Raw genomic sequence first — 27,889 nt, 5'->3', positions numbered from 1 at the left:
TCTGGAAGAGGCATGAATCCGTTCCTCCTCTGTTAGGACAAAGTTTCTTGTGGTGCAGAGTGGGGAGGTTTATGTGCCTCTGTCCATGTGCCACAAAGTTTAATGACAAGCTGGTGCTCTCCAGGAGCCACCTGTTTTCAGTGTAACTCCCTGTATAGGTGGTGTAAAGCGCTTATCATCTTTCTTATACACTGTTGGAGCGAATGAGCAAGGATGTTAAATAACTGCTTACTAACATGGAGAAATACCTCGTGTTTTTATAATTGCCAGGTGTAAGTAATGGTAAGGAGGTCGACTGGATGGACTCTCAAGGGGAAGAGCAGCACCTCTGGCAGAAGATGATTGACAGTCCGGGAGCTCCTGTGGAGGGGATATTAATGCTGAGATCCAGCATGGGAAAACGCAGACTCTGAAAGACTTTAACTACTGAGGGGTACCACAGGTACTCCTGACCTCGGTGGTGTTCAGGCTTTCGTCACTTTGCCCATTTGAAAGTGGGAAAGTTGTTGTACTCTTTGCCTTGGAGATTAAGGCTCCAAGTGAGATTTTAATGCATTCTGCACTTTCATGCGCATGTTTTTAACCCAGGCTCCTTGTACGGATTATGTTTTACCTGAAGCCAGTGAGAATATGACCTCGTACAGAGATCGGACTGGCTTTCTCTGTCCCTTCTGGTGACTGGTGTGCAGCTGATGAACACCTCTGCCTATGGGGAGCACAAAGTCAGAAAATTCTCTAGTTAGTAATTTTGTAAGTAATGCCTGGCTTACGTATCTCCTTCTGGGTCAAAGATGGCCTAGGAGACAGCAGTGATACCATAGAAGCAGATCCAGGGCAAGTCTGTGCTTTGGCACTTGAAAGATAAGAAGCCATAATGTTGTGAAGGATAAGAAACAACGTTCCTTTCTCATGTTTGCTTGTTGGGCTGTGCAGGGTGGCAGGCTTGGCACCGGGCAGCTCCCCAAGGAAGGCCAATGCACTGTGCTGCACGCTAGAAATAGGCAGCAGGTGAGCTGGTGTACGGTGCTGGTGTCCTGGCATTCTCTGGGTTAGTTTAGTGCACCGTATAAAAGGCAGACTTGGTTCAATGTAATCAAAGAGCCTCTAATGAAAATAAATCATAACAAATCCCCAGTTTCCAGAACTACATGGCATTACTGTGTTTTTCATTCAGCTGACAGCTCTAGCCAAGACCTTCTGATGCCATACAGAGGGAGTATGTTCACATGCCTGTCCCCATCTCATACATCGCTGAGATGAGACACATACTGCGTTTGGAGACAGTTATCTGAGACCTTCATTCAACAGATCATGTAGCAAAGTGACGTGTAAAGCACAGGCCAGACTGATTTGCACAACCGTGGAATTTTCTCTGAATGTGCTGGGATTCAAACACATGCCCATTCACATTAATTATTAACCAGAGTAGGTCTTTTTTTCTCCTGAATATCCCCCTGCAACTTAACAGTAGATTTAATGATAAGAGTGAGGTTTGGCCAATTCAATCATTAATCTTATTAACTGTGACAATTGTTCAACAGTAATTCTGCTACTTGGTTTCCTAAAGTGATTTTACACCTGCTTAAATCCACCAACCTTTGGGGACTTACACAGGTCATCTGTGAAGAGCATACTGTTTTGAATAGTTGTTGTGGGCTACTCCTACCGTAATGAGATAAGATTATAATCTTTTTTCAAGGACAGCACATGTCTGCTTGCAAGATTGGATGATAATGTAATTGTGTGGCATGTCATTGCTCAGGGTATAAGACAAAGGAAGATCAGTAAACTGACTGAACAACATTTCTTCAGAATTTTCCAGAATTAGAAAGCTTCCTACTTGAACTGGTAAATTAATCTGTAGCCATTCTACCTTTTTTATTCTTCTCCTCAAATGTTTTATTTTTGGAAGTAGTATTAGTACTAAGGAAACAAATTGAAATATATGGAAATACAATCCTTACATAGATTACTGGAAAACCCCCAAAATTTCAAAGAATGTATCATTCCCTGTAGATCAAAACATCAGTATTCAAAAGATTTCTGTGAAGAACAAAGACCATAAAATCTGATTTTTTTTTGAGATACAAATGTTGTTCTTCACAATCAGAACCTGCAAGAAATCTAGACTGAACAACAGAATATGAATAGCCAGAGTAACGACAGCTGGAAATTTGATATCTCTAGCTGTTTTAGTGTACAATTATGTACATGTATTTAAAGCTGAATCCAAAACCTTAAAATGTGATGTCCATTCCTTTTTTTTTTAGGATATTGTATACTGGTTTTGGTTTGAGTGACTTGCAACTGTGGGGAAGGTTACAAGCAGTCTTTTAAAATCCTAATACTAACAGATAATTTTGTTGTTGTTAAAAACAGTATCTTAGTTTTAATAAAACAGTTTGTTTCATTGTGAATATTTTCTGATATGACTTTAAAAAATCATTGGAGGTACTGCTTTGCCCAGTTTGAGATCCACAACTTTCAGAAATTACCAAGTCCTCTTTGAAAATAAAATTCCCTTGGAGAATCTGTTTGGGAACCAGAAGTCAGTACTTGCTCAAGGAAACTGACTTTATTTTCCTTCTTTATCAATTCTTCATTTTCTCTGAAGTTCTGCTCAAATTGGGCACTGGAGCAAGTGTAGTCTAGTTTTAGCTGTCTTTTCATTTTATGCCACAGATGCTGTGAACTGATAAATCAGAGCACAAATATCAAGCACATACATTTATGACCATTTTCTTATCATAGTAGTCTTCCTTTAAGTATTAGGTTTGGGTTGTTGGGTTTTTTTGTATCAGTATCCCCAGTGAAACCAAACATAACTTTTGCCACCTGAACTATCCCTCCCTCTAACAGAACTAGTCTGAATTTTCTTGGTTGTTTGTACTGCAAACCTTTATTTATTTTGGGAATAATAATATTATATTGACATAGAGGAACAAGCTTGATTTTTCACTTCCTGGAAGTTGATTCAAAAAGGTAAAGCTTATTAAATCTAAAGAAAATGATTCTTCAGGGCAAAATTCCAGCTAGAGTTGTAGAGGAGCACTGGGCAATGGGATAGTTCTGTTTCATTTCATTTTGACGGTGAAAATGGGAAAAATAATAAGAACACAAAAAATCCTCTGAAGTGGGACACCAAAATGGACACCTTTTTTCTTGCAAAATTGAAAACCTTAAAATAATTTTGAACTGAACCAAACCATTTATTTTTACATGGAGTACAAGAGTTTGTCTAATTTTTGAACAGTATTTTCTAACCACCTAAGCATGAACATTTTAGCTAAATCAAGTCTTGCTTTGAAAGGAAAGTCTGTGCTTTACTACATCTTCTGCCTATTTTGGTCCTATGGTAGAGTTTGTGGTGAATGGACTTGCCTGGGAAGTGCCACCCAGCTCATACGCAGGCTTTTAAATTCTGCTTTTTCCTTCCAAATGGCCAAAACTTCACTCTAGGCCTGCACCTGAAATTATAGACCCGGCTATGAATAGGCTGTAGTTGTCAACTGCAGTTCAGTATATGAAAGGAACACTTTCACCTGAGAAGTGGTTTCAGCCAAGGCGGTTGTGTTTGCTGTTGATAGGATTTGGAGTATTACGGTGGAATTACCTTCTAGGTTAGCTGTGACAATTCTGAATTATGGTAGCATATAATAGGTATCACACTCTGCCTCAAATGAGCCTTGGAGGGATGATGAGCATCATATCAATACTAGAGCAATTTGGAAAGCTTTGCTTTTCTATGATGTTATTGGCACATTTGTAGGAAACATCTGATTTGTGGAAAATGTCTCATTTAATTGTATCTCTTACATCTTTGTTCTCTTCCTTTACAAAATTGATTTATGGTTTGGAAAAAGCACAAGATGATTAACTGCAGATGTGATTTCTTGTTTCCCAGATATTTGAATTAATTGCCTATAATTGTGCATCATCATGTACTGTGTGTTACTAGGCTGAACAAAAAGACACAAAGCCAGGAATTAGGCCAAAGCCTTCCTTTTGTATATGTATGTTTATGGTATTGAAGACACATGAATGGTTTAGTCAAGGTTAATTTTTAGGAGAAAATAGCCACAATTTTAATATTGATTCATAAACTGCTGTCCTGAGTAAACAGACACAGCAGAGCTGATATTTCTAAAGTATTTTTCCACACAGACTTGAATAACTGAAGATGCGTCAGTGGTGAAGAAATCTTCTCTGCATTGCACAGTGTATTTTAGTCTGATACATATTTTTCTAGCAAGGTAACTACAGGGCTTTCATCACTATTTCTTCCCCCTTGTGATCAGATTTTGAGGGTTTGACCCATTAAAGAAGAGTAAAAGTGCAACTTTTACTGTAAAATGTCAAGTGGGGACAGTAAATAAATCTTTAGGCAGTGTGGTTATTGCCAGCATCCACCAAAAAGAGCTGATGCTGAGGGCTCTCCAAGTTCTGCCATCAGACTTTAGTATCCAGCCCTGCTCTCCAGAAGTTTCTCTGCTCACTTTATCAGCTATATGGGGGCTTTAGGCTTCTAGATGTTGATGCTCTCACTCGCATGCTTAGATGCCAAAAGCAGGTCAAAATACGTTTGAAATGGCCTCCCCATCTCCTCCACCTGCATTGTTTTACATTTGAGCAAGGGTGGGAGGAAAGCTGCAAAGCCTCTGAGGGATTCTGTTGCCATCTTCCTGTGTTGGAAATCCAAGTATCATTGCCTTCCTTGAATGCCTTTTTAGATGCCACATTTTGATCCTTCTTTCCCAACTGGATGCTTTAGCAGATGGTTTACGAGAGAAGGCATCGGGATGATGAGCATGTTTTGATCATGATGCATTAGACTGGAAGCTTATTCTTCTGTGCATCTTCCAATGCAGATTATGCTAAGGTAGCATGAAAGAAGCATTTTTTTATTTTATTTTATCTTTCTTGTCCTGCCTGGTTAGGCCCTGCCAAGTGCATTTATTCAAAGTTGTAGTCTGCAAAACATCAGCTAAACTGTAACACCAGAGCAGCCATTGAGCATCCACTGGTGCTAATTGATAAGAAGAGGTAACAGGAAGGTTGCATTTAGACTGGCAGAATTTTGGTTTCTTGAGGGATATGCACATTGCCCAGCTTCAGGCACATAAAGTTTGCAGTGTGCTCTGTAGAGTCAGTGAAGAGAAAGGCTGCTTGGATCTCTTACACCTTCAAAACAGAGCTGAGTCCTATTTCCACAGCTGTCTAGTTTGTGGATTCACATAAGATAGTAAGGGTTGTACCTGTATCTTTGTAAGGGTCCCTCTTTCCTTCACCCCTCACTTCAGTTCTGCAACCCTCACCAGAATGTTCTACCTGAATCTGGATACACCAGTATCTGGAAGGAGGCAGCATGCAGCAATTAAGTGATAGTCCCACTTATTTTCACCTATATGAGGCAAAACCTGAAATTTTACTTCCCTAACATACAGTACTGATTTTCAGCACTTTGCAACAATGGCAGAAGTAATTATCTCATGAGAGCTGGTCTATGCGCTTTGTCACCTCTTTTTTTTTTTTTTTAATAGTTTCTAGAAAATTACAATTATTTATTTATTTTTATTAACCCTAGAGAAATGGTGTTAGAACATGTGATGAATTCCAAAATAGGATGCAGACTTCTATTTGTAGTGGTGTTTTTTACTATAGCCCAGCAGGAGATACTGAGAAGCACGCTAGCAGAACCTTAGCACTGTGTGCCATGAATTTCCTGCCTGGTAATTTCATGTTTTGCAAATGCTGTTTGAGAAGTGGCATTAATACAGTGTTAATTATACTGTGTATATTGACACTGACACCGGAAGGTGAATCTCAGCTTGCTTTTTAGGTGTGTTTTAGGTTGCTTTTGAAACTTACCCTTGCTGCATCTTGGGCCTTTATTTAGATTAGTTATTTCAGCAGGTCTACTTTGTGGCAGTAATATATATATATATATATATATCTGTGTGCTACTACTCCTGACAGCTCCGTGCGTATTTTTGAGGATAGTTCTAATTATTAAGGTTTGCCTACAGCCAAGTGTAGTCATTCATTGTAGCAATTAAGTGAATGTCACGTATCCCTCGTTCTGCCTTTGTTCTGCTTAAGATCTGTTGCTAGCTCTTTGTTTAATTATTCTGCTGGACATGAACAGTATTAGCAGTATGTTAAGTTCTACCCAAGTTTAGACAAAACAAAATGTTTCCTGCCCAGAACATTTTTGTACTGTGCACTGTACGTTCAGTTTTGTGGACAAAGGTGGCTGGTAATACATTTGCAGCTGCTGTCAAGATTACTGTTCTATCTGTTAAATTAAAATACTAAAACTTTGCTGTGTCCTGTCTCTCCTAAAATGCATTACAGCAAGCTATAAGAATGTCTCCCAGGAATATCCCACATTATCTCACTGAGGTAAAGACATTACTTCACTTACATGTGATGAATAATGCAAGAGGCCTGGCCTATCTTCAGAGGTGGGATGCCATTGAAAGTGTCACGCTCTCTGCTTTTTTGTTTGTCCTAATTTCTACACTTCATGTGTTTTTAAGCTATTTTTTATTTCACAAGCATTAAACCTGTTTTAACATGCAATTCTAAGAATAAGGGAAATGCAGCATTCTCTTCCCTCTTGCTAGACAATTATTTCACGTGTGGCTTAACCCTGCATGTTCAGGTCCTCCCTTCCATCTCTGAGTCTCCCACCTCTTCCCTAGTTCGAGCTCCTGCCCACCTGAAAGTCCAGGTATGTTCAAATTGCAACTTTTCTGTAATTACTGGTCCTGAATTATTTATTTATTTTAAAGAAAAAGCAAAAAGCATTTGAACACTCAATTTACACTTTCAGCTGAGTCACGTTCATTTGAATTTACCGCTGAGGGCTCTCTTCCATCTTCTTTTGGTTCTCTAGTTGCCTGGGTTTTTGGGGTCTTTCTGTCCCTTCCCAACTGCCTGAGGAACTAGGAGGTAAATAATGCTCCTGGGCTCTGGGTCTGTGCTTGCCTCGGCTTGCTTTGCAGGACTTTGAAAGTCTGGCTCGGTCCGTTGGGTTCCTGCACCCAGGTTAAGGGGAGACCATCTCCGTGGGATTTGCTGGTCTCTTGGTGTGATTTGGGCACAGACAGCTGGCTCGTTTGCCCTCACACCACTCCCGTCTAGCTTGTCTCCGTGCTGGCTCTGGCCTTTGTGGAGGTGGGAGGTCAAACACCCATAAACTGGAAGGCAGCTGCAGGGGGAAGAGCCCTCCTGCCTTTTCTTCACTCCCTGTACCTTTGCTGGGACTGTTCTTAAGGATTCGCTTGGGGGGTCTAGAAGACACTTCTATAACTTCTGTACAATTGAACTGCAGTTTCTCCTCCCCTTCTCTATGAGGTGACAGATGAGAAGTTCTCCTTGTAAATCTGAAGTATGGACTAACCTAATAATTCAAATGCAGGTCTTGGTTATGTCCTGCTTTCAGCTGGGATGGAGTTACCCTCTTAGGAGCTAGTATGGTGCTGCGTTTTGGCTTTGCTGTGAGACTTTTCAGTTCCTCAGGCCGTGCTTGCAAAAAGGCTGGAGGGGCACAAGGAATGGGGAGAGGACACAGCCAGGCCAGCTGACCCGAACTACCCAAAGAGGCATTCCATACCGTGGGACACCGTGCCTGGTATATGTATGTACCTGGGGGGTGGCCAGGGAGGGCAGGTCACTGCTGGGGCACTGGCCGGGCATCGGTCGGCAGGCGGTGAGCAGTTGCCTTGTGCACCATGTGGTCCTTTCTTCCTTTCCCTCTGGATTTTATTCTTTCCCTTCCCCTTTTCATCATAACTGTTATTGCCATCATTGTTGTTATTGCCCTTTCATTTTTATTCTGTTTCAACTATTAAATTGTTCTTATCTCAACCCTCAAGTTTTACATTCCTTTCCAACTCTCCTCCCCATCCCTCTGGGCCGGGGGCAGTGAGTGAGCGGCTGCGTGGGGCTTGGTTGCCGGCCGGGGTTAAACCACGACAGGTTACTTCTTGGGTGCATGGATGGCAATGGGAGACACGGTGGTAACCAGATGTGCACCAGCACACTCTGCAGTGACAATGGCTTTCCCATCTGTTCCCCTTGCATTTTACAGGGTGTGCAGCAGCTGGATCACCGCTTGAGAGGCCAGAGAAATGCACGTGCTATCCACAGCTGCCAATGTCCTCGCTGGCTCCTTTGGCCCCAGCAGCCTTGCTGCTCTCTGCCTTCCAGTGTCTGCAGATGCTTTCCCACTCTTCCCGTCACTGAGCTGCCATAAAAATATCCTCCAGCCACAAACGGGGAGAGAGAAATGGGCAGCAGCTACCAGCTGAGAGGAGCAGTGCCATCCGCTGATGGTGTGAAGTGCTCGCTCCCTTCTCCCTTTTCTGTGGACATAACAGCGCCGAGACTGAGGTGAGTGGCTGGAAGTCATCTAGCGCTCAGATTGCACAGTCTAAGCTCCATTATTTCACCACCTCAATTTAAAAAGTGGGTTGTGAACGTAAGAGCATTTAAATGTACTTCAGGTTACTTTTTAGTCTCTGATTTTTCATTAATTATGTGATGCAGGCTGACTCATGCTCTTATGTAAGTACTGAGCTATAACGAAGCTGCATGTTGTAGTCATTTAGTGCAGAGCTGTAAGGGTCATCGGTGTTTTCATTAAAACATAATGCTTTCTGTCCCAGAGGGGACGGTTTGAACTTCAGGAATAGCGATGTGTGACTTCAGTCTTTCCTCTGCAGATACAGAGGAGGTGTGTGATGGCAGGGGTTGTTCTCATCAAATTAGGTGGATTCTTGGGTAGGATCTGGGGAAAATCAGGCCACTCACAAAATTGCTTTGTGCTCATGAGAAACTGATGCCTCCCACAACTTATCCCAGTAGTTTTGTCTGCAAAAGACGTTGTGTCACAGAAACATGAACTCTTTTCTTGTCTAAAATGATTGAAATCTTTTTGCTTCTTTTCAAAAATTGAAAAGTGTCTCCAGACTGATGTAGTAACCCCCAGCCTGTGGCTGTATCCACACACTGTGATCTCTCACACCTCCTGCAACGAACAGCCCGGAGGTGGGAGTGGAAAGGACAAGACTCATGGCAGGTCTTGCTTCTTTGAACCAGCCTGTAATCCTCCCAACTAAATTTCATGTTTCAAACAGGATTTGCATTTTGAACAGCAGTGGTAGGATTAGACCTATGGCAAGAAGAGCCATGTTGGTAGCACAACAAAGATTCCAGCGGGATGAATTACTGGAATGTATTTGAATATTTGGAATTTATTTGAATATAAAAATGCTGTGCTAAAGCGAGAAATACTAAGTCCCTTGTTAAATCACTCCTTTCCCAAAAGGCCGATCTGCAACATCCCTGCAAACCATATACGCAGGCTGATTTGACTCCAAAACAGAGATGGCACATCATGTTTTTCACTGTTCCCCACAAAAATGTACAACAGAAAATGCCAGAAACCTTGTATTACTAATCAAGAACAGCTTTCCTTAATCACAAGATTTTAATAGATGTTCTGTGTAGAACTATAACTAGTAATCCAATCACTCATGCACTCTCCTCCACTTAATTCAGTTTCCTGTAACAGCCCAGTGATTGCAATCGCTTTCCTGATTGCAGCAATTGTAAAGCCCCTCCTGTTCACCCAGTCACGAGAGATGACTGGATGCACTGATTCTGTAACTACATCAAAATGGAGCACCCGCAGATGGGAACTGCAGCAATACAGTAGAAAAATCAGACCCATTAGAGATTTTTTTAATTTTTTTAAATTTTAAATCATTGGAGATTAGTTGGTGTGCTTTTCAATGAAGAAAGTGAGGGGGAGAAAACCCCTGTCCACCAGTGCATTCGTGCAATAAGCATATGCATGCTGAAGAACCTGAGCCAGAGAACTGTGACCACAGGTACGTGTATGTATGTGTCCTCAGGCTGCCTCAGTTCCATGTGCAACACTTAAGGCATGAAGCGATCTGGTGTGCCCAGCTATGTCTAGTTTTCTTAACCACTGGTGTTAGGCAGCAGAGGAAAGGAACTTGCGGTACCCCTGTGTCCATCAGCATGCCAGCTGTTATCCTCCTTGCTCCTTTATAGCGGGTCCAGGTTTTACTTTCTTTTTTGTCTGGTCATGTCAGGAACAGAAATGCTATTTCTGTGATTTTTTATTATTATTATTTTTATTTATTTTTTTCAGTCACCAGTTCTGTCCTTGCATCTCGCTCCTAACGGCAACACTCAGAAAGTTCCATCAGGGCTTCCTTGCTCTCTGGTTGCTCATCCTTGCACACCTGCCACCACCACCTGCGGAGTCCAGGGTGTATCTGTATCTATCTTCTTTGCCTCTGGCACCAGCACTGCAGGGAGCCCTCACCTGGGCTGTGCCATGCTTTCCTACCTACACTTTAGTGTTTAGTAACAGTGTCCTAACACTCTCAGAAGCAGACCACCCTGTTCAGAAGACAAGGCTTACTACCACCCACCCACTCCTTGATGCTGTCACATTTCAGTGCACAAATTAGCTTTTTGCTAGCTAGTGTCACAGTTGACTTCCCTCTTTTCACATTCATCCCCACATTAATTCACTTGCAGGAATGGTCTTTTTAAAAGGGATTTTCTAATTTCAGCAGCTGTGAGAGACAAAATTCTGGTAAGGATTACTTTCAAGATGCTGCTAAACTGTTCCTCTGCTGAGTGTAAAATTAAAAAAATCTATCTTACAGTCAAAGACAAGCAGTTGGCTGAAAAAACAGGGCTGTGCTCGAGTGACAAGAATGAACAGCACAGACACTGAAGTGCTGATTTTTAGGCACATCAACTTACACATCATACATATCCTGTAAACAGGTATCCAAAGCTGTAAGTCACAATTTTCACTCCTTTGATGCTTATATTCTTCATGCAGGATGTATATTCTTCACAGTGGATTGGCAAGTTTGTGGGCTCTAATAAAACAATAGAAAACTCCTTCCTTTTTTGATTGCCTCCTATCATTTTTTATTAAGCAGGGAATATTTTTGTTAATTTGTAAGAAAGCGATAACCTGCAAACAAATATTTTCACAGATCTGGAAATGACAAATGCTTGATGAAATTTCTCTGGGGTTAATGTTTCCCTGCCACGAAATGAACAGCCTGGCTGTCTCCAAGATCAAGAGGGAACAGAATTCTGCTACCCCAAGCCTGTTGACTAAAGCAGAAGCCTATCAGGTAAGAGTGTATTTTTCTATGAAGCACTGCCATATGGGCCTTTAGGAATTACTGCCCAACTTCTACACTGCTCACTGTTCATTTATGGTATTCCTTCTGGCAGTGACTTCCATACTCCTGCCATCAGCTATTCTCTCCTTGCTGCTGCTGAAAACAGGTACTTGCATTTCCTTTGATTTATGCTTTGGGTCCGTGATCAACCATATTATTAGTGGAAATGAAAGACACCACTGGGTTGCTTGTACACTTTGAGGCCAATGTCTCTGTTACAACGGTTTGCAGAGAGGCATTTTGATTCAACTTTTGAATTAATCTATCAACTTAACCCCATGAGGAACTTTAGACAACTATCTGTTTGCAAAACAATATTTTATTAATAAAAAGACTTATAAACAGTAAGAAAGAAACCCCAATTTTACACTGAATGAAAAATCCAAAATAAACTCCCAGAAGCGTGCCTCAGTTTTTCACTCTCTGTACAAGAAACTCCATTGGGTAGTAATCCTACATACACATTTATCTAAAGATGGCTGAAAGTACAAAAAAGCATCATGCATACTTCTCTGCAGAGTAGCTACACAGCTGGACAGACTTAACAGTACACATAAAAAATCTGTACATCAGTGATTAAAAAAGCCATGCTTTGTGTAGCACCAAGGGGAGAATCACATGGAATAAAAAACAACTCACTGACAACTGCAAGCTCTGCAATCATGAATTAGGGACATGACTGACCAATTTCTGCTTGCAGTTTCATCTCTTCTTTTCTCAAGGGAAAATTGTCAATAAGTGCAAAGAGCTCAGCTGGTGTTGCTGGGAAAGGATAGCGTTCCTTGTCCATTCCATGCTTGTCCATCACCACAATGTTGAAATTGTAATGGGGGATCCTCAGCAGCAGCCTGCAAAATAAGGAACGCGTTTTATCTGCCTGTGCACTTCCAACTAATAATTGGCAGAACCAGCCTGCCGGGCCTAAGCAGCGGAGGCTGTACAGGGTCTGCTCTGTTGCAGCTGTAAGAACAAGAGAGCACAGGTGCCAGCACGTGCTGCAGGCTGTACCTCTGCATTAAGAAAGGGTCAAGTTAACTGCACTCAGCTCTGTTTTCTTCTTAGACCTCTGACTGTTAGTATAGCATACGCCATTACTTATGGTTATCATAAGAGAAAAAAACACACATAAGACCTAAAGGCCTGGAGAAAACCATTGTGATGAAGCTAGAGTTACAAGCAGACTATTCCCTTTCTTGGCTGCCACATGGTATAAAACAACAATGAGAAAAAGCAGAATGAATTTATTGGAGTCAAGTTTTCATCTTCCTAATAATAACCATCTACCTGGTGGTAACTCCAGTTTAGGAGAACAAAAGCCACTGCTAGTCATAGTGGAGTCCTTTCCTTCCAAGTGGTGAATTCCCCTGGAGGTGCAACAGTAGTAACAAGTGGTGCTCTCTTCATCTTTTCCTTGAAGGAGTGATGAACTAGAAGATCCTTAGACATGCCGTCAGTCAACATCATTGGTGTGGGGAAACTAAATTCAGGCAGCCGTAACAGAGAGGCATCAGAACAGGAAAGCTGCCATGAAGAACAGGGTCCAGGGGGGTGGGGATGTTGGTAACATGTGAAGCGTCAAAATTGACTTTCCTCAGCCTTTAACCAAGTTTGAATGCTCTAGGCATTATCTTGTTGCAATTAGGAAGCCTGGTGATTAAATTCAAACTAAAATAAAGTTTGAAGCTAAGCTACAGTGAAACTATATTCCTCTTGTGCCTCACCTAAGAAAAATGCTTACTTTCTACAAATCCAAATGCTAACCTTCTGAGATTTCCAAGTTTTAATGAGTGTACCTGTGCTCATTAATTTACTGAATGCCAATTCCGGACAGCATCTTTATTCAAGATGTTTAAGGGTGCATTTCATTTTGATTTAAGTGCCTTCCAGAACTGGAATGCTGTAATTCACATACTGTAGGAACAACAGAGAAAAAAAATCAAATGGAAAACTTAGAGTGCAGGGCAGGGAATAAGGGGTTACCAGAGCTTATTATTTTCTACAGAGTCACAAGAAAACTGTTTTAACTTCAGTAAAAGTACTTTTATTCAAAAAAAAAAAGTAAAAGACAAGCTTTTTGTGCTCTCTTTCTCCTTTTACAGAGAACCAATGTTTTTATTTTTTGTAATCCAAAAAAGCCTCTCTGACTTGTCAGCCTTTTTTATTGTCTCAAATTAAAATTCACTCAATTTCCTCAGGCATAACACGAAGATGTTGCCTAAAATGCTCCTGGACTTTTTTCCTGAATAACTACTACTTTCCCTGCCAATGAGGCTTTCACTTTTGGCTCTTGTAGTCCTCTTGTCCCTAGAAAATGCTGGCACTTGAAGTCTGCCTTTTAAGTGCAAACCAACCTCCTGTCAGTCTAAAACCAAGTCAGAACAGTTTAGGCACCTCAGTAAAACTGCTGAATGTTGTAGTCAAGCTAGGGAGGCTGAGATAATTTCCCCTTTGAAATACTGCCCGTATCATTTCTACATGTGGGACTTCAAAGAGCAACCATTGCTTCCCTTTCTGGCCTGGCCACAACCACCAGCAGCACTGCAGAGATGAGCTGCCACTGCCATCTGGGGCTGCACCGGTGGCTGCTCCAAGGCTGTCCTTGCTAAGTGATTGCAGCCTGTCATGACTGCATTAGACCAATTCCAGCACAAACGCGGACATACTTGTTTTCAGTGGTAGCATCCAAAAAATACAGACCTATAATGTGATCAAAGTGACAGCCAGGGAGTTCACATGAATCCAGAAATTCACTCAGTTTGAGCAGAGGGACAAGGAAGACATGGCACTTGAAAGAATGATGTATACTTCAGCTTGTTTAACATTTAAATGGGTCACAGCCTTAATTTCATAAATAATAAATGCCCATAAATTTGCAGTACCTATTACATGGAGAGAGCAAATTAATCCTAAAACTTCCTCATCAACATCTACCTTCCAGTGTCTAGCTATGTACATTAGAGTAGAATATGTATGTTTAGAGATTAAGATGCAGGGGATCAAAAGCAATACATCATGCATGCTAAGGTGCCAACACACCAGTAGTGAGAGCTTAGTTTACCTGAGTTGCAGGGCAAGTGATGGGGGCAGCAGCTTTACACCTATTCTTCCTATCTGTGCTGGGAAGACACCAACCAATTCAACTACGGTGACATGTCGGAGGTCTAAACCACACTGTGCTGGCTGGAGGGTTAAAAGAAGAAAGAGGTGTGTTAATTATCAGTGAGGGAACAGGGGGTTGTTTCAAGTGTGCAGCAAGTGCTCACAGAGTCCAATTTTATGTGAGATGGTTTAAGCTAAAACGGGAGCATACTTTGAAAAGTCTCTAATTCTCACTGCAAAGAACTAGAGCTTCATGACTCCAGGGGATATTAAATGACAGATTATTAACTACCCTGAGAAAAACAACACACAGAGACCACCCTAGGAGAAATAAACTTGTCTTTGTAATGACATGAAATGATGCCAGGGTATTAAACACTGTGCCAGTAGTCTAATTAATTTAGCAATCAAAACAAGGTCTGTGAAATGGAAGTTGACTGCAGAAAGTTTTCTTTCATGACAACTTGTCTGACCACTGTCAAGCAGTGGGAAATGTACTACAGCCATTAAATTCAGCATTTTAAACTATTTCATTTTGATCAATATATTGAATTCTCTTGCCAAGTTAATCTAATAAGGAGAAAGAAAAAAAATTATTATTTTTTTAATACAACAGTCACTTAAGCCAGCAGTTTGCTACAGTTGTGAGAAAAGAAACAAGACAGAAGCACTTACTGCTGTGAAAGAATACAGGACTGGCTCTTTTCCCTAAGGACACAGATACATTTCTGAGATACATCCCTACGTCTAGCAAGAACCCAACAAGAGCATCCCATTTACAATACATAAGAAGGACAATTACCAGAAGTTTTCTTTTTTTTGGAACAAAATACAAAGATAGCTCCAGCACTCTGGATGATTTCTATGCTGAGGCTCTGGTCCTTTCTTTGCTGGTGCACTGGTTATTTCTGAAGCTATTCACATTTCCTTGCACTGTAGTTACCAAGTCTGTAAGCCTGCATGAACTGCAACCACTGAAGTGCTGGATGGTTTGGGGGGTTTTCAGCTTCATTAGGAGCTGCATTAGGGAATGATTATTGAGCACAAGTAAATATTAAATTAATATGGGGAGGATGGAAAAGGGCCAGAACTGCCTGGGATTCAGCGACTGGTCTGTCAGAGGCAGCACAGTCCAGAATGGAGCTGAATTAGAGACTGGGGAGACGTTTCAACTCAGACCCCTCTGGATTACTCCAGAACCGTTACTGCTTCAGCCAAGTTCTTCAGTGGCTGAAATATAACAGCTGAAGTTTGTGGATTTATATCAAACAGTGAAGTTTGTCCTCTTGTGTCCTTCTTTATAGATAAATAATAGTTGCACCCCCCCTGAAATGTGTTTTACCTGCAGCATTCCCAACTGCATCCTGTAGAAAAAGTTGGCTGCAGTAGGCGTTGAAATAATTAGCAGTCTCCGCTTCTCATAAAACTGATCCAGAAGTGCAGCTGCAGTCCTCACATTCACATTAATATTCATGGCTAGAATTAAAGCAAAAGTTATAGACCATACTGAAAACAGATCTATTTCTAAAAGCACAAACTGTTAAGACAGAAGAAGCATAAGAATAAGAAATAATAATAAAGAAGATATGGGTGAAATACTGGCCTCATTGAAGCCAACAGTTTTATCTTAAGCTGTTCTGACTTGCAAGATGGACTGACTCCAGAATGAGAAGTTTTGTAGAGAGCTCTGAGCTAAAACACCTATCAGTTGTGAGGTACCACCACCATCCTAGGAAAGAGCAGCCAAAGGTGGCAAAGGCTTCAGCTGTAAGCGCAAATTGGCAGAGGAGACAGAGATTAAGTTTCTTACCTCTAGGGCATTAAAATTTACAGTTGTATTCCACCCCACACCCCATTCCCAGATTCTCATTGCCACAAGAACCATTGCTCTGGCAGCCCTTCTGGTAAAGTGGTGAAATACTCACTTACGTGCACAGGTTGGCTCCACTCCTGACCACCCCAAATTGTACTGGCATACTCTAGCTGGGCTTCCTTGCAGCTCATAGCCACCAATGCAGGAGAACTCACACGTAGCACCATAGTTATTTCCATCACCTGAACACTTGATGTATCCATTATCTGGGGCATTTAATTTCACACAGCGCCTGACTTTTAAGCAAGAGGCCAAAAAAAAAAATTAAAGACAAGGCATGAATCATCCTGTTTATTACTAGGGTAGCATGACCAGTGGAATACCAGTATTGAAGACATTTTTCTGTTTGTTTTCTATATTATTAATATATTTTAAAATCCCAACCAAACAAAAAAAACTCCTCTTAACTCATATGTAAACTAAAATGATACCGATATATAGCTGTATGCTGGTGACAAAAGGTCATGGAGCACAAAAAAAAAGCTGAAGCTGAAACCTACAGGTTTCATCTGTGTATTCAACTCCAGACTTTAAGATCTGGACTTGTGAAAGGGCAGCTCTGCTTCACAGCTGTGAGTCACAGCTGAAAAAAAAACCCTTCGCATACTTGTTTCAGCAGCTCACAAGCTAAGGATCAGGTAGAAGCCAGCAGGAGGTAAAGGATGAGGAGCTGGAAGCAGGACAGATCAATACAGCTCTCCCCTGACGTGCAGAGCGCAGGCTGTCCGTCCTTCTGCAAGCCTGGCCCGCAGGGTCATGAGCAAGGTGGCGTTCTCCCTTTCAGCATCAACATACAGTTTGCATACACATACATATGGAGACAAATACAGAAACGAGGATATTTCTCAAATCGCCTACTAAGCCAGATGGAAATCAGTGACTGTATTTATAGGGTAAAACATCATTCTTACCTCTGACTTTAACAAGAAATTTGCAAGTGCCTTTGTTTTCAGCTCTGTCATACACAGTATATTGGATTTTGTGGTCGCCTTCTGGAAAATGTGACCCTGGTGGCAAACCTTTCAAAATAACACTAAAACAGGAGATAAAACAGGGCAGACATTTATAAAGTCACCAGTATTTTCCTCCTGGCAATGCTGTAAAAGCCTGAAGAGTGACATTTGTGGCATGCTAAGATTGTCTGGCTGCACTGCATGACTGAGGGCTGAGAGCAAGCAAAGGAAGAAGCTGGGAAGCAGCAGCCAGAGTATTTAAACTTGCTACCAACAGCCCACCCCTAGAGTTGTACAAAAGGGTCTCACCTTGCTGAGAGACAAGGGAGGCAGAGCAGGCAGGGCCCGCTTGCTTCCATAAGACAACCAGTAGTGTAGCCAAGCATCACGCCATGCCCAAAGGAACTTGAGCTTCTTTTTCCTTACATATGGGAAAGAGACTGATCTTCCCACATTTTGTATTGTGAACAATCCACTGTCAGGGCTGCAGCGTAACCCAGAGCTGGCAGCGTAAAAAAAATTTCCTGCCTCTTACAGTGGGGATGTACCCTGTCTGGCTGTCTGTACTGCTCCTATGATTGTCACTTGCGACTGTTCACATGTACAGAAGTGGAATAGAAAGCAAGATTTATTGCCACAGCAGAAGGGTGTGGTGATTCACAGAAGAAGAAAACACCTGGAACTTGTTCCTATCATGCAAACGCAGCAGGAGAATACACACATGTTAAACTTCTCCTCATTATTGAAGCAGTAAGGTTGAGCAGTGTTCCATGTAATGCAAAAGCTTATGTACTCAAGGCACTGCAGGACTCAGTGTATTTAAGGACAGCACTGCATGTTCTATAAAATATCACAGTTTAGCAAGATTTTATAATATTAGAGATGTAATTTATGGAAAAGCTCCCCAGATTCAACCTCTTGGGATGAGAACAGTTATCCATATGACAAAGTCTACGTGGGATATTCCTCATTTTTTTTTGTCTGCCAGATATCACTTCATCAAAAAAGACTATGGGATTTCTTTGTTCTGATGCTTTTCAGGTTTTGTCAGGCTTGATTTTTTTAATGCTGTTAACTGCCACAGAACTATTATATCAGATATCAACAGCAATATATTTTTAATTGTGCAATGAATTCTTTCTGATATTATTTAAGTTATAGCAATAAAAAGGCAGTGTCACTGTGTCTTTCAACAGCTTTTTTGTATTTGCATAAAACTGTAAACATCTTTAGGCTTACAACTCTGAGATTTTAAGCTTAACCAGTCCACTAATATGCCGTTAGAAGATGTAATTTGCTTACTGAAAGCAGCAGATTTTCTTTACCCTTACCATTACAATACTCTAGCTAGATTGCTATAAATCCTGCACAATAAAGATGGGAAAATCAGAAACAGCGGTAACATCACAAGTACACCTTGCTTTTCTGGAAGACGTGACTGTGAAACCGTAAAATTGACAAGGAAATTTTGAAGAGTTAAGTTTGAATCCAATGTTTAAAGCTACCAAATATTCAAACAAGAAGTATTGAAAGGTAACTGCAGAACGCTGGGACATCAGCAGCCAGCGCTACTTCAGGAAGAAGCCTAAAGATGATTGCAGACACTGTTTTGTGACACAATTCACCTTGATTTTTTTTAAGACAGTCAAAATTGCCTCTGCTGCTACCTCCAATGCACTATTCTCTTTTCATTGTTATGTATAAAAGGTAACTTTCTGTAAGAAAACTTGTTGACTATGAGACTCACAAAGCAGCTCTGGAAAATTTCACAGGTGCAGTCAAAATACTATTGTTTATTCCACCAGCTCTAAAATAACCATAACAATCTGCTATGCTTCCTGTAGAAGCCAGTTCTGGAATAGTTCACCCCCGTATTGTCAACTTTTCCTTTTTCAGTTAAACATGCAATTCTTCACAGGCCAGTGACATGTGACAGCTATAAATAAGCATCTTGGATGAATTAAGGGGAATGGGTACCTGGCCCTTCTCATCAGCTGAACTGCTAAGCAAGAACCCCGGGAATAAAAAGGAGAAAAATGCAGACATCTACGGACTTGCACCTACTCTGTCAGAATCCCGTCAGCAGTGTCCCGTCCCTCTGGGGTGTCCCAGAACACTCTGGCTGTCAACTTATTGGGCTCCGCAGTTTTCTCCTTCACGCTCGGGCACTGGATTCTTGGAGGTTCAGTATCTGTTGAAATAAATGTCACAGAAATGGGCACCGGTGCATCTGTTACAGCTATGCATTTTCTTCACAGCTCTTGCCCTGTTGTCAGCCTAACCCAGGACCACCCTCAGCTGGCCTCCTCAACACTGGAGCCATCCCAGCCAAGGCATGTGGAGCCTGTGCTTCTCACCTTTTTGTAAGAAGAGTAAGAGATGACAATGATCAACGCCTTGCAATGTAAAAAGTTAATGAAAAGTATTTATTGTAAATTTCTTTACATAGTAGTCCCCAGTTAAAAAGCAATGTCAACAAATGGACATATATTTAACCCTAAGCTCTAAGGAGGGCTACCCAAGATGTACCCCAGGAGCCTGGATGTTCTATTTATCTGCTCTTCCTTTCTTTGTTCACCTGTGTGGTAGATACTGTGATTAAGAACATTTTAAAAGTATACTGAACATAAATCTCTCTCTGCATGCTAACTTTGCACATTGGTTATTTTTCCTGCAATAATGGCAAAAAGAGAAACAACAGAAGACTGACACAATTGTCACTTTGCAGAGAATTGCTGCTGCATTTGATTTTTTTTGAATAATTCTTATAATAATGCCTTACAGGTAACACAAAACAAAAAGTAGACCAGTATATTTGGAAAGCTGGTTTAACTGCTACCAGAACACTGTGATTATTACTCAGGAGTAAAGGAACAGTAGGAATGATAAAAGACCCTGATGGATGATAAAGGTGATGCACAGCTACTTGTCTTCAGCCATGTTCATTGCCAATCCTGCCAGCATAACAAAAATGCGTGGGCCAACCAAATACAATCACAATCATTAATTGAAAAAATCTACATTTAATAGCTTAGTCTCAGGTTTTTGACCATGTCTTGGGTTATGTCTAAAATGAGGACTAAATCCATGGAGTCATATACCGGCTTTAAAAATAAACAGAGACAGGACTGCTTTTTACCTGCAAATAGAAAGCAATCCCTAAAACACTGCTTAGATTTCAAGGATGGCAGGCCTTGTCTTTTCATTTGCAGGGTAGATATAAAGCACAATCTGGCTTGCTTTCAAAAATAATAAAAAAAAAAAACCCCAATGAAAAACCATTTAGGTCTTTATAAAGCATCAAATATATGAAACAATTTCATAGACCCTCATATTCTACAAGTTTAACTAGGGCAAGTGCAGCCCCGCCCCTTCAAACTTTTAACAGGATTCCAAGAACTTTGGATCCTCGAAAACTAGCTTCTCTCTGTTTCTTCTGTAGAGCTTTCCTCCAACCCCTGCAGCTTTGTGAGGCATTTCCATAGGAAGAGCTCATGTCTTAATTTTGCACATGAAGGAGTCAGGGAGACACAGGCAAGTAAACGTCGTACTGAAGTTGCTCAGAAAACATCATGAATACTGCAAATTACCTTCTACAAAAGCTATTTTTTGTGGGATTTTTTTTTGTAATTAAACAATGAAAATGTATCTCCTTCCTCCTATACTATTGGGAGGAGAACTGTTGATTTCTTTGTAGATCCTACTGGAAGGTGAAGCTAGCAAGAGTGGGTTCCCACTACAGGGAGTGGAGCAATCACAAATGAACAACTGAATCCGCTAAACAGCTTTTGAAGCTTCCTGTACTTTACAGGAACACCCTTCACTACTTCTTTATGAATTCTTTAACTGTTTCATTTTGTAAATTCATTCACTCCTCCTTCTTTCATCTGCTACATATGCAAATGAGCAGGATTTTCAAGTACTCTGGCTGTAGGTAGCACTTTGTCTCCTTTCCTCACATCTCTTATTCACTCCATCATTTTTAGAGTACCTTCCCATTATGTGTGGAAACCTGCTCACACTGCAGTCAGTGAGAGCTCTGCCCTCCTCTACAAAACCACGTAGCTCTCAATAACCCCCCAGTGTAGCTGAATTAAGGTAAGAAATAACCCAGTCAATAACCCAGTCTCACCAAGGCTGGTTCTGGCTCTAGTTAGTTTACTGTGGCGACAGCTCACCGCTGTGCTATGGACAGTATACATTAAATAAATGATGCTGGAATAAAAGACAGAACAGCATTTAAGGACCCAGTGTTTTAAGCATTTAATTAAACGGAAAGCTAATTACACTATTTAGTACAAAGAAGACTGGTTGGCACGAACCAGCTTGGACTTCCACATCGTAAAGACAAACAATACAGTTACTGTGGGAACCAACTCACCAAGCACCCGGGGGTCAGGCAGCCTTTTTAGCTGGATTTAAAAATTCCTGGAAAAGATTTTTTCTTTGGTCATTTCAGCTGCCTCTTAGCATTCAATAGGCACTAAATGAACCCTACCAGAATAACTCTGCTTTGAAACAGACCAAGAGAAAGCAGCTGTCTACCAAAGAGGCTCTTTAACTGCAGTGGCCACTGGGATGCCTTAAAACAAAGAATGCTCAGGTCTTTTCCTTATGTCCTTGTACAAAGTTGCAGCCAATCTACAGCACGTTAAGCACCTTGGCCACAGCTTGCAGAAGGAAGACTGGTCTAAAACCAACCCAACCCGTTTAAATGCAAAGAAGGTGACCAGAGAACAGGCAAATGCATAAGTGACAAAACTGAAACAACCCTGCAAAAAACCTTCAACAAAATGTATGATGTGAGCAAGATGCCCAACCTGCAGGTCAGAAAATTAAACTGGTTCCAAAACAAACCCCAACAGAGGAACTCACGACTGCTGAGGAGGTTTTATCAGAGAGAAAAGCCATCCTGGAAGCACCAGATTGTCAGACTCTCTTGCTTAGTAAGTATTCCTAGCCAGAGTTGGAGCCAGGACATGATGCAAGGTTATCTGACCCCATACAGCTCATCTTATGCTTTTACTAGTGTCACTGCTGAAAAGCCAAGCGCATTTATTTAAGCTGTTTAGCTGGGTTATGTATTAAACAGGTGGATCTTGCCCGTGAGGTTAAAATCATAGGCAGAGAATTTGAGTTTTCATAAAAAATGTGGTGCCATTCAGCCACATTCTTGTAAGCTGTTGCTTTTCTTGGCTACTTGGCAGCAGCAACTGGTACTCTGGCGCCACGTGGGGAAGCAGCACTACAGACATGGCATCTGGAGGTCAGCAGTGGAATACTGAATTTTAAAGCAGCCTTTTGAACTTTGTGGTGAAAAACATGAAGTTTTCAAATAGGTTTTAGATTTCTTTATTTATGTCTTAAACATACTTCTGCGGGTGGCCATATTAACAATGTCAACAAAATTTAAAGAGCTTGTTAACTGCCCTTCTCATAATTTGTTACGGTTTACATTTACTTGCTTGTGAATTTGGGATGACAAGAGGAAAGAAACAGAAGGATGGTACTGAATGCTCACTGCTTGCTTATTTAAGAGGCTGTATGGGTCAAGTAAATGGTCTGCTGCTACATTAATACATTGGTATTACCGATTTCTGATGACATTAAATGATGGCTGGAAGTTAATTCAAAACATTAGTCTGTGTCAAAAGCATAAAGAGATGCAGAGACTGGAAATCATGAAAAGGGGGAATGAAAAACATTGTCCTGCACTCCCCAATCCCCTCCACAAAGAATTGCTCTGTATTTCAAAATTCCATTATCAGGGCCTGTATAATTAATGACTCAGAGTGCAAAGCTTATTTCAGACATCCACAGTTGGAAGCTGTTAGTTAACTGCCTATCGGTACAGACTTAGGATGTGACAAGACGATGACTTAGCACAGTGACAGCCGTTTACCACAACCTCTGTTATTAAATCAGCAGGAAAATTAAACCTTTATAGAAGAAAAGACAGTGACATTTTTCAATCTTCTAGAGGGAAATACTTATTTCAATCTATGTTACAGTGCATTAAGGATATAATAGAAACATTACTCAAGTGAGTACTGGCATTTTTAGCTAACTGATAACCAAAAGCAGCTGTACATTGATCTTTTTTAATCAAAGTTATTTCGGAAACATGAAGGATATCTTTCCTCTCACAGCAGGGGGACAGGGAACAAGACGGTCTGCTTTGTTAGGATGGAATACTCACTGTAAGGGCTTCTGTAAGCAACTGCTAAAACATACCTAATTTTCTTTTTAAAAATATCTTTTTCTCCCCCCTTTTAATGAATACCTGTTTCAGCAATGACGTCAGCCTTATGCCGTTCTTTACATGGATCTTTGCTACTGCACTGAAAACCCCACACAGTTTTGTGCAAAAATGCCAAGCCGTGCAACTGCAGTACAAAAGGGTAGAGGAAATCCCCTTGTTTTCAAGAGGATTATAAATTTGGGTCTGTAGTATCTTTGCCATACTTGATGCCAAATAGCTGTTGTGTCCCCAGGATACTTCCCCCCCTATTGGCAATGACATGAACTTTACCAGCCCACGTCTATGATCACATGTAACATCCCTGCTGAGCACAGTGCAACTAATGACTTATATGCTAAGGTAAGAAATAAACCAGTCTCTTCACCTGCATTTCATTGCTCCCCTCAGCTTAATTTTACTTTTCAGCTGAAAGCGAGCTGTTCAGCCAGTTCTCTCCTGGCCACTGGTAAGCTTTTGTAGGCTGCAGTTCACTGATGAAGCTTCTGTAACTACTGAATTACGGTAAGGGATATGTGTTCAACTGCAAACTGCATCATACTTTTAGAGTTGTGTCTTGCCAAAAAAAATAAAAAAATCCTACCTATCAAAAGGTCAAAAGATACCAGCACACATTATTAAACAGTTTGCTAACTGCACAATTCACTATTTGCACACAGGAACTGTGTGCACACAAGGTTTGAAGGGGTCTTCTCCATACTATGTAGTACTATCAGCACTGAAATAATAGTATTACTTTTACTGGGTTACTTGGGACTTGCAATAACCTGCGTAACAACTATCCTGCATTTCTGGTCCCAAAAAGAAACATTAGTGCTAACTTAGCCTCTTTTTTTGCTGAAGAAATACTTGCTTACTCTACTCTGCCAGACAGCATCCTCTGTAATAAACATCTCATTACTGCAAACAGATGAGGTTCTGAAAGTGCCAGGAAATACAGAGTACAACATTTTATCATTCCCAAACTTAAAAGGGTTTGTTTTTCTTCCTCTGCCCACACCACTGAGAAGGAGAAGGCTTTTGTTTTTTGTAAATAAAAACAAGAGACACCATAAACAATCTTGATCAAAGCAGCAGGCTCACTTCTACATTTGTACAACATCGAGTAACAGGAAACCTGAACAAAATTCTACGAACGTCAGGCCACAGTGGAGCGACTCCAAAGCCATTTGCTAACTTAGACTGAGCCACAGGCATTCTGAGGAAAACCAAGTTATTGTACACAGAAAACACTGAGCATAAATACTCCACCACCCACACTGTAGCCAATTCAGATGGCAAAAAAATACACTTCTTTGTGGGTGGCTGCTGAAGCTTTTATCAGAGACTTCCCAGAAACAAGAGTAGCAGCTGAGACTTCACTATCTGCTGAAATCTCATTAGTAGGAAAGCTGAATCTCAATATTTGTTTATCTCTCTTTTGATTTATGTATATAAAAACAGTTATTCCAGCTGAGGTTCCCAGGAAACCGCTGACTATGTAATGAATATTGCTCACATAACTAATGTGAATTAGGCTGAAATTTAGTTTAGGCTTACTGCAACCATGCTGGTAACTACAATCCATTCATATTCCATGGATATATTTGGAGACCATGATCTCAAGAAAGAAAAGCAACAAGTCAGACAAAGAGTTTAGTTCCAAACCTGCAACTCAGTAAGCTGCAGAGAGCAGGACAGACTCCAGCATAGAGAACATGCTAGGCAAGCAGCACAGTAATTACAGACTACCAGCCAGTCACCCAGGAGATCAGTGAAGGCTGTTATAAGCATTGTAAAGCACTGACCATTTACACCAGCCTCATCTTTATTAAAGTGATAATGCTTGGAGCTGATAGCCTGTGTGTAAGGAAGATGGTTACTTGGGAATGAAAGTACTAACTGACAGAGAATGCTCTGTATCCCCTGGAAGATGGTTCTCTGCTTCCTCAAAAAGGACAGTTGCTTTTTCTACCCAGGACCTGAATTAAAAAAACATAAGCAATTTGCAATTTGCTTGGAGGACTTGGGCACCAGCAGGTACCTCAAGATGTACACTTTCTGGGATGCAGACCAACCGTCCCACTTACCAACGCAGGATGCTGGTTGGCCACTCCAAACTTTGTTGTCCATGCACGTTACTATACGGTCACCTTTCAGCTGGTATCCTGGTGAACAGTAGTACTCACACCTTGAGCCAAAGTAGGCACCATCTAAACACTTGAAGCCCCCGTTGGTCGGCATGGACAGGGTGGGGCAGCGCTTTTCTGGAACAGAAAACAAAGACTTCTGGAAACCTGCTACCCCACCTTTAGAGTAAAGTGAGTATGGAGTATTACACAGAAATAAAGGCACAGCTAGCAAATGACAAGTGGGAGAAAGTCATGTTCCACATGAGTTTTTTCATGGGATTCTTATTAGCCGCATTTCAAATTTAACTTTACATACACATCAGTGGTCTAACACAATATTTGTGTTAGAAAAAGATCACGAGTACCTATTTGTCTGTTCTCAGAAAAGGTTTTACTGCAAGAGCCCATTTAGACCCCTGATACAAATTGCATCAACTTATAAAATCCAAGATGGACAATACTCCAAAGCAGCTTTATGACTCTGTCATAAAACTATTCCCACAAATTAAAATCCCAGTCATAAAACATTCCCTATCGGCCAGGAGTATTCGTACCACTCATGATACTTATCATGCCATGCACCACGGTAAGATTCTCAACCGTAAGCCAATCTACATATCCAAGTACATTGCCAATGTCTAAAATACCAATAACAATCTAAAGATCACTGTTTCAAAGGCAAATAAGAGTTTATTGTCTGCTGAACCTGCGGTGCAAGCTGCACACACAGATTTCATAGCTACTTACGTTTGCACAGCACCTTCCCAGACCAGCGTTTGTTTGACTGACAAATTAGCTGCTGAGGGCCATGCAGTTCGTAGCCTTTTTGACAGCGAATATCACACCTTGTTCCCAATACATTCTTGTAATATTCCCCTTGAGGTGTCCTGCAGTTTGCATAACCATGTTTCACTTTAATGGGGGAGCACCACGGTGTTTCTGGCACAGAACAAAAAACCACACATAGTACTTTGCAAAATGTAAAAGGTCAGACAGGAATATAAAATCACTTACTTTATTCAAGGTCAGAGAGAAGAAATGGAAAAGTTTTATTTAAAAACCACCAGTCCTCAAAGTGGAGAAGTAACACTGCAGCAAGTTGCACTAAGTCTTATACATCACAAGGTCAGCCCTTCAAAGACTGGCAGACCTTTTTTATTACAAATATTAAAGACTGTAGCCGTTAGATCCAGGCGTGGGGGTGGGGGTGGGGGGGGGCTATGTTTTTTGTCCGTGGAATAAGCGTGCCACCATGTGGACAGTTTGATGACAACCAGACCTTTTTTCCCCTCTTGTTTTTAAATGGATACATTTAACTTCCCTTTGGTAACAAAAGGTTGCATTAGGAACACCTTTGGTCTAGCTGTAGTTGTCATCTTTAGAACTCTTAGCTCTTACTGCCCATTAAAAAAAAAAAATCTTCTGTAATAATTTGTGCAGTAAAGGACATTGCCTTGGCTGAAGTCTTTGATAGTTCAAGCTCTCGCACAGTTTAGAAGGGATGCAACTTAAATAAATCATATTGCCAATACATCAAGCTTGTCTGTACGTACCCTCCACCTGTCAGAACAACCGTTCAGAATTTAAGTACAGCTCCAATTTTGCAAAGTTACTTTCCAAGTTAGCACCCAGGGTTGAGCCTGAACTGAAATTTGTGAAGTGTGCAAGAATGGCAGCTCCCTCGCTGTTCTCAGCAGTTCCAAAGTGCCACACTGAAACACTCAAATACTCTTTATACTGCCAACACAATATAACTTCTACCAGCAAATGAACACGATACCATTGCCATGATGAAATCTGAAGGCAAGTATGCAATCCAACAGACTAAGCGAAGAGCTTTCAAAAAAAATCTGTTCTTATTTCTGTCTTTCTGGTAGTAATTTGTAGCTTCCTAGGGCAACAAGCATTCAGGCACAATGCATACATATGACAGCACAAACCCCTACACCTCCTACTGTCAAATCCTTTGGAGTGTGTTGATGTTCATTCACAAGCATACTACATGCTTAGCTCACATTCAGAAAAGGGAACTCAAGCTGCAGAAACTTAAATTCAGTTCTAAATGTTCTAAAAGGTCTGGACTTCATGTGTGATATTCTTCACCTCAAAAGAAGTATCATGGAAATGTAGCCTGGCGTACAAGAACCACCTTCTAGTTTCCCCTGGATGCAGGACAATGACATAGATGGATCTGCCGAGTTGGAGGAAAACTGGAATTTGGCTGGGACTTCTCATGGCTAATGCTCCTACCAAACTCATAGGAAAAAGGGAAACATGCACGTAAACCTGAAACTTTAATAATGGGTTAGGGCTACACTTGGAAATACTCAGGGTATGGGTACTGT

The 27,889-nt window shown here is 41.1% G+C and overlaps 2 protein-coding genes across 3 annotated transcripts in view; one reads left to right on the top strand and one right to left on the bottom strand.

The window, feature by feature from the left end:
- SYTL5 (synaptotagmin like 5) overlaps positions 1-6,315 on the top strand; it is a 64,735-nt gene extending 58,420 nt beyond the window's left edge. Inside the window, exon 17 of the mRNA XM_037378446.1 lies at positions 271-6,315. Within this exon, the coding sequence (XP_037234343.1) occupies positions 271-413 (143 nt within the window). The 3' untranslated portion in view covers positions 414-6,315. The remainder of the gene's footprint in view (positions 1-270) is intronic.
- Positions 6,316-11,552: 5,237 nt separating this feature from the next.
- The window catches only part of SRPX (sushi repeat containing protein X-linked), a 48,029-nt gene continuing 31,692 nt past the window's right edge, over positions 11,553-27,889 (bottom strand). For both annotated transcript variants that reach the window (XM_037378274.1, XM_037378275.1), the window contains 8 exons: positions 26,292-26,483; positions 25,503-25,679; positions 19,239-19,365; positions 17,133-17,254; positions 16,278-16,457; positions 15,691-15,824; positions 14,308-14,429; positions 11,553-12,097 (listed from right to left, as the gene is read on the bottom strand). In XM_037378274.1, coding sequence (XP_037234171.1) covers positions 11,917-12,097; positions 14,308-14,429; positions 15,691-15,824; positions 16,278-16,457; positions 17,133-17,254; positions 19,239-19,365; positions 25,503-25,679; positions 26,292-26,483 — 1,235 coding nt within the window. In that variant the 3' untranslated portion in view covers positions 11,553-11,916. The remainder of the gene's footprint in view (positions 12,098-14,307; positions 14,430-15,690; positions 15,825-16,277; positions 16,458-17,132; positions 17,255-19,238; positions 19,366-25,502; positions 25,680-26,291; positions 26,484-27,889) is intronic.

The sequence above is a fragment of the Falco rusticolus genome, chromosome 2 (assembly GCF_015220075.1).
Source record: "Falco rusticolus isolate bFalRus1 chromosome 2, bFalRus1.pri, whole genome shotgun sequence".
Lineage (NCBI taxonomy): Eukaryota > Metazoa > Chordata > Aves > Falconiformes > Falconidae > Falco > Falco rusticolus.
The sequence above is the reverse complement of the archived record's forward strand: the minus strand, read 5'-3'. Positions and strand labels throughout refer to the sequence as shown.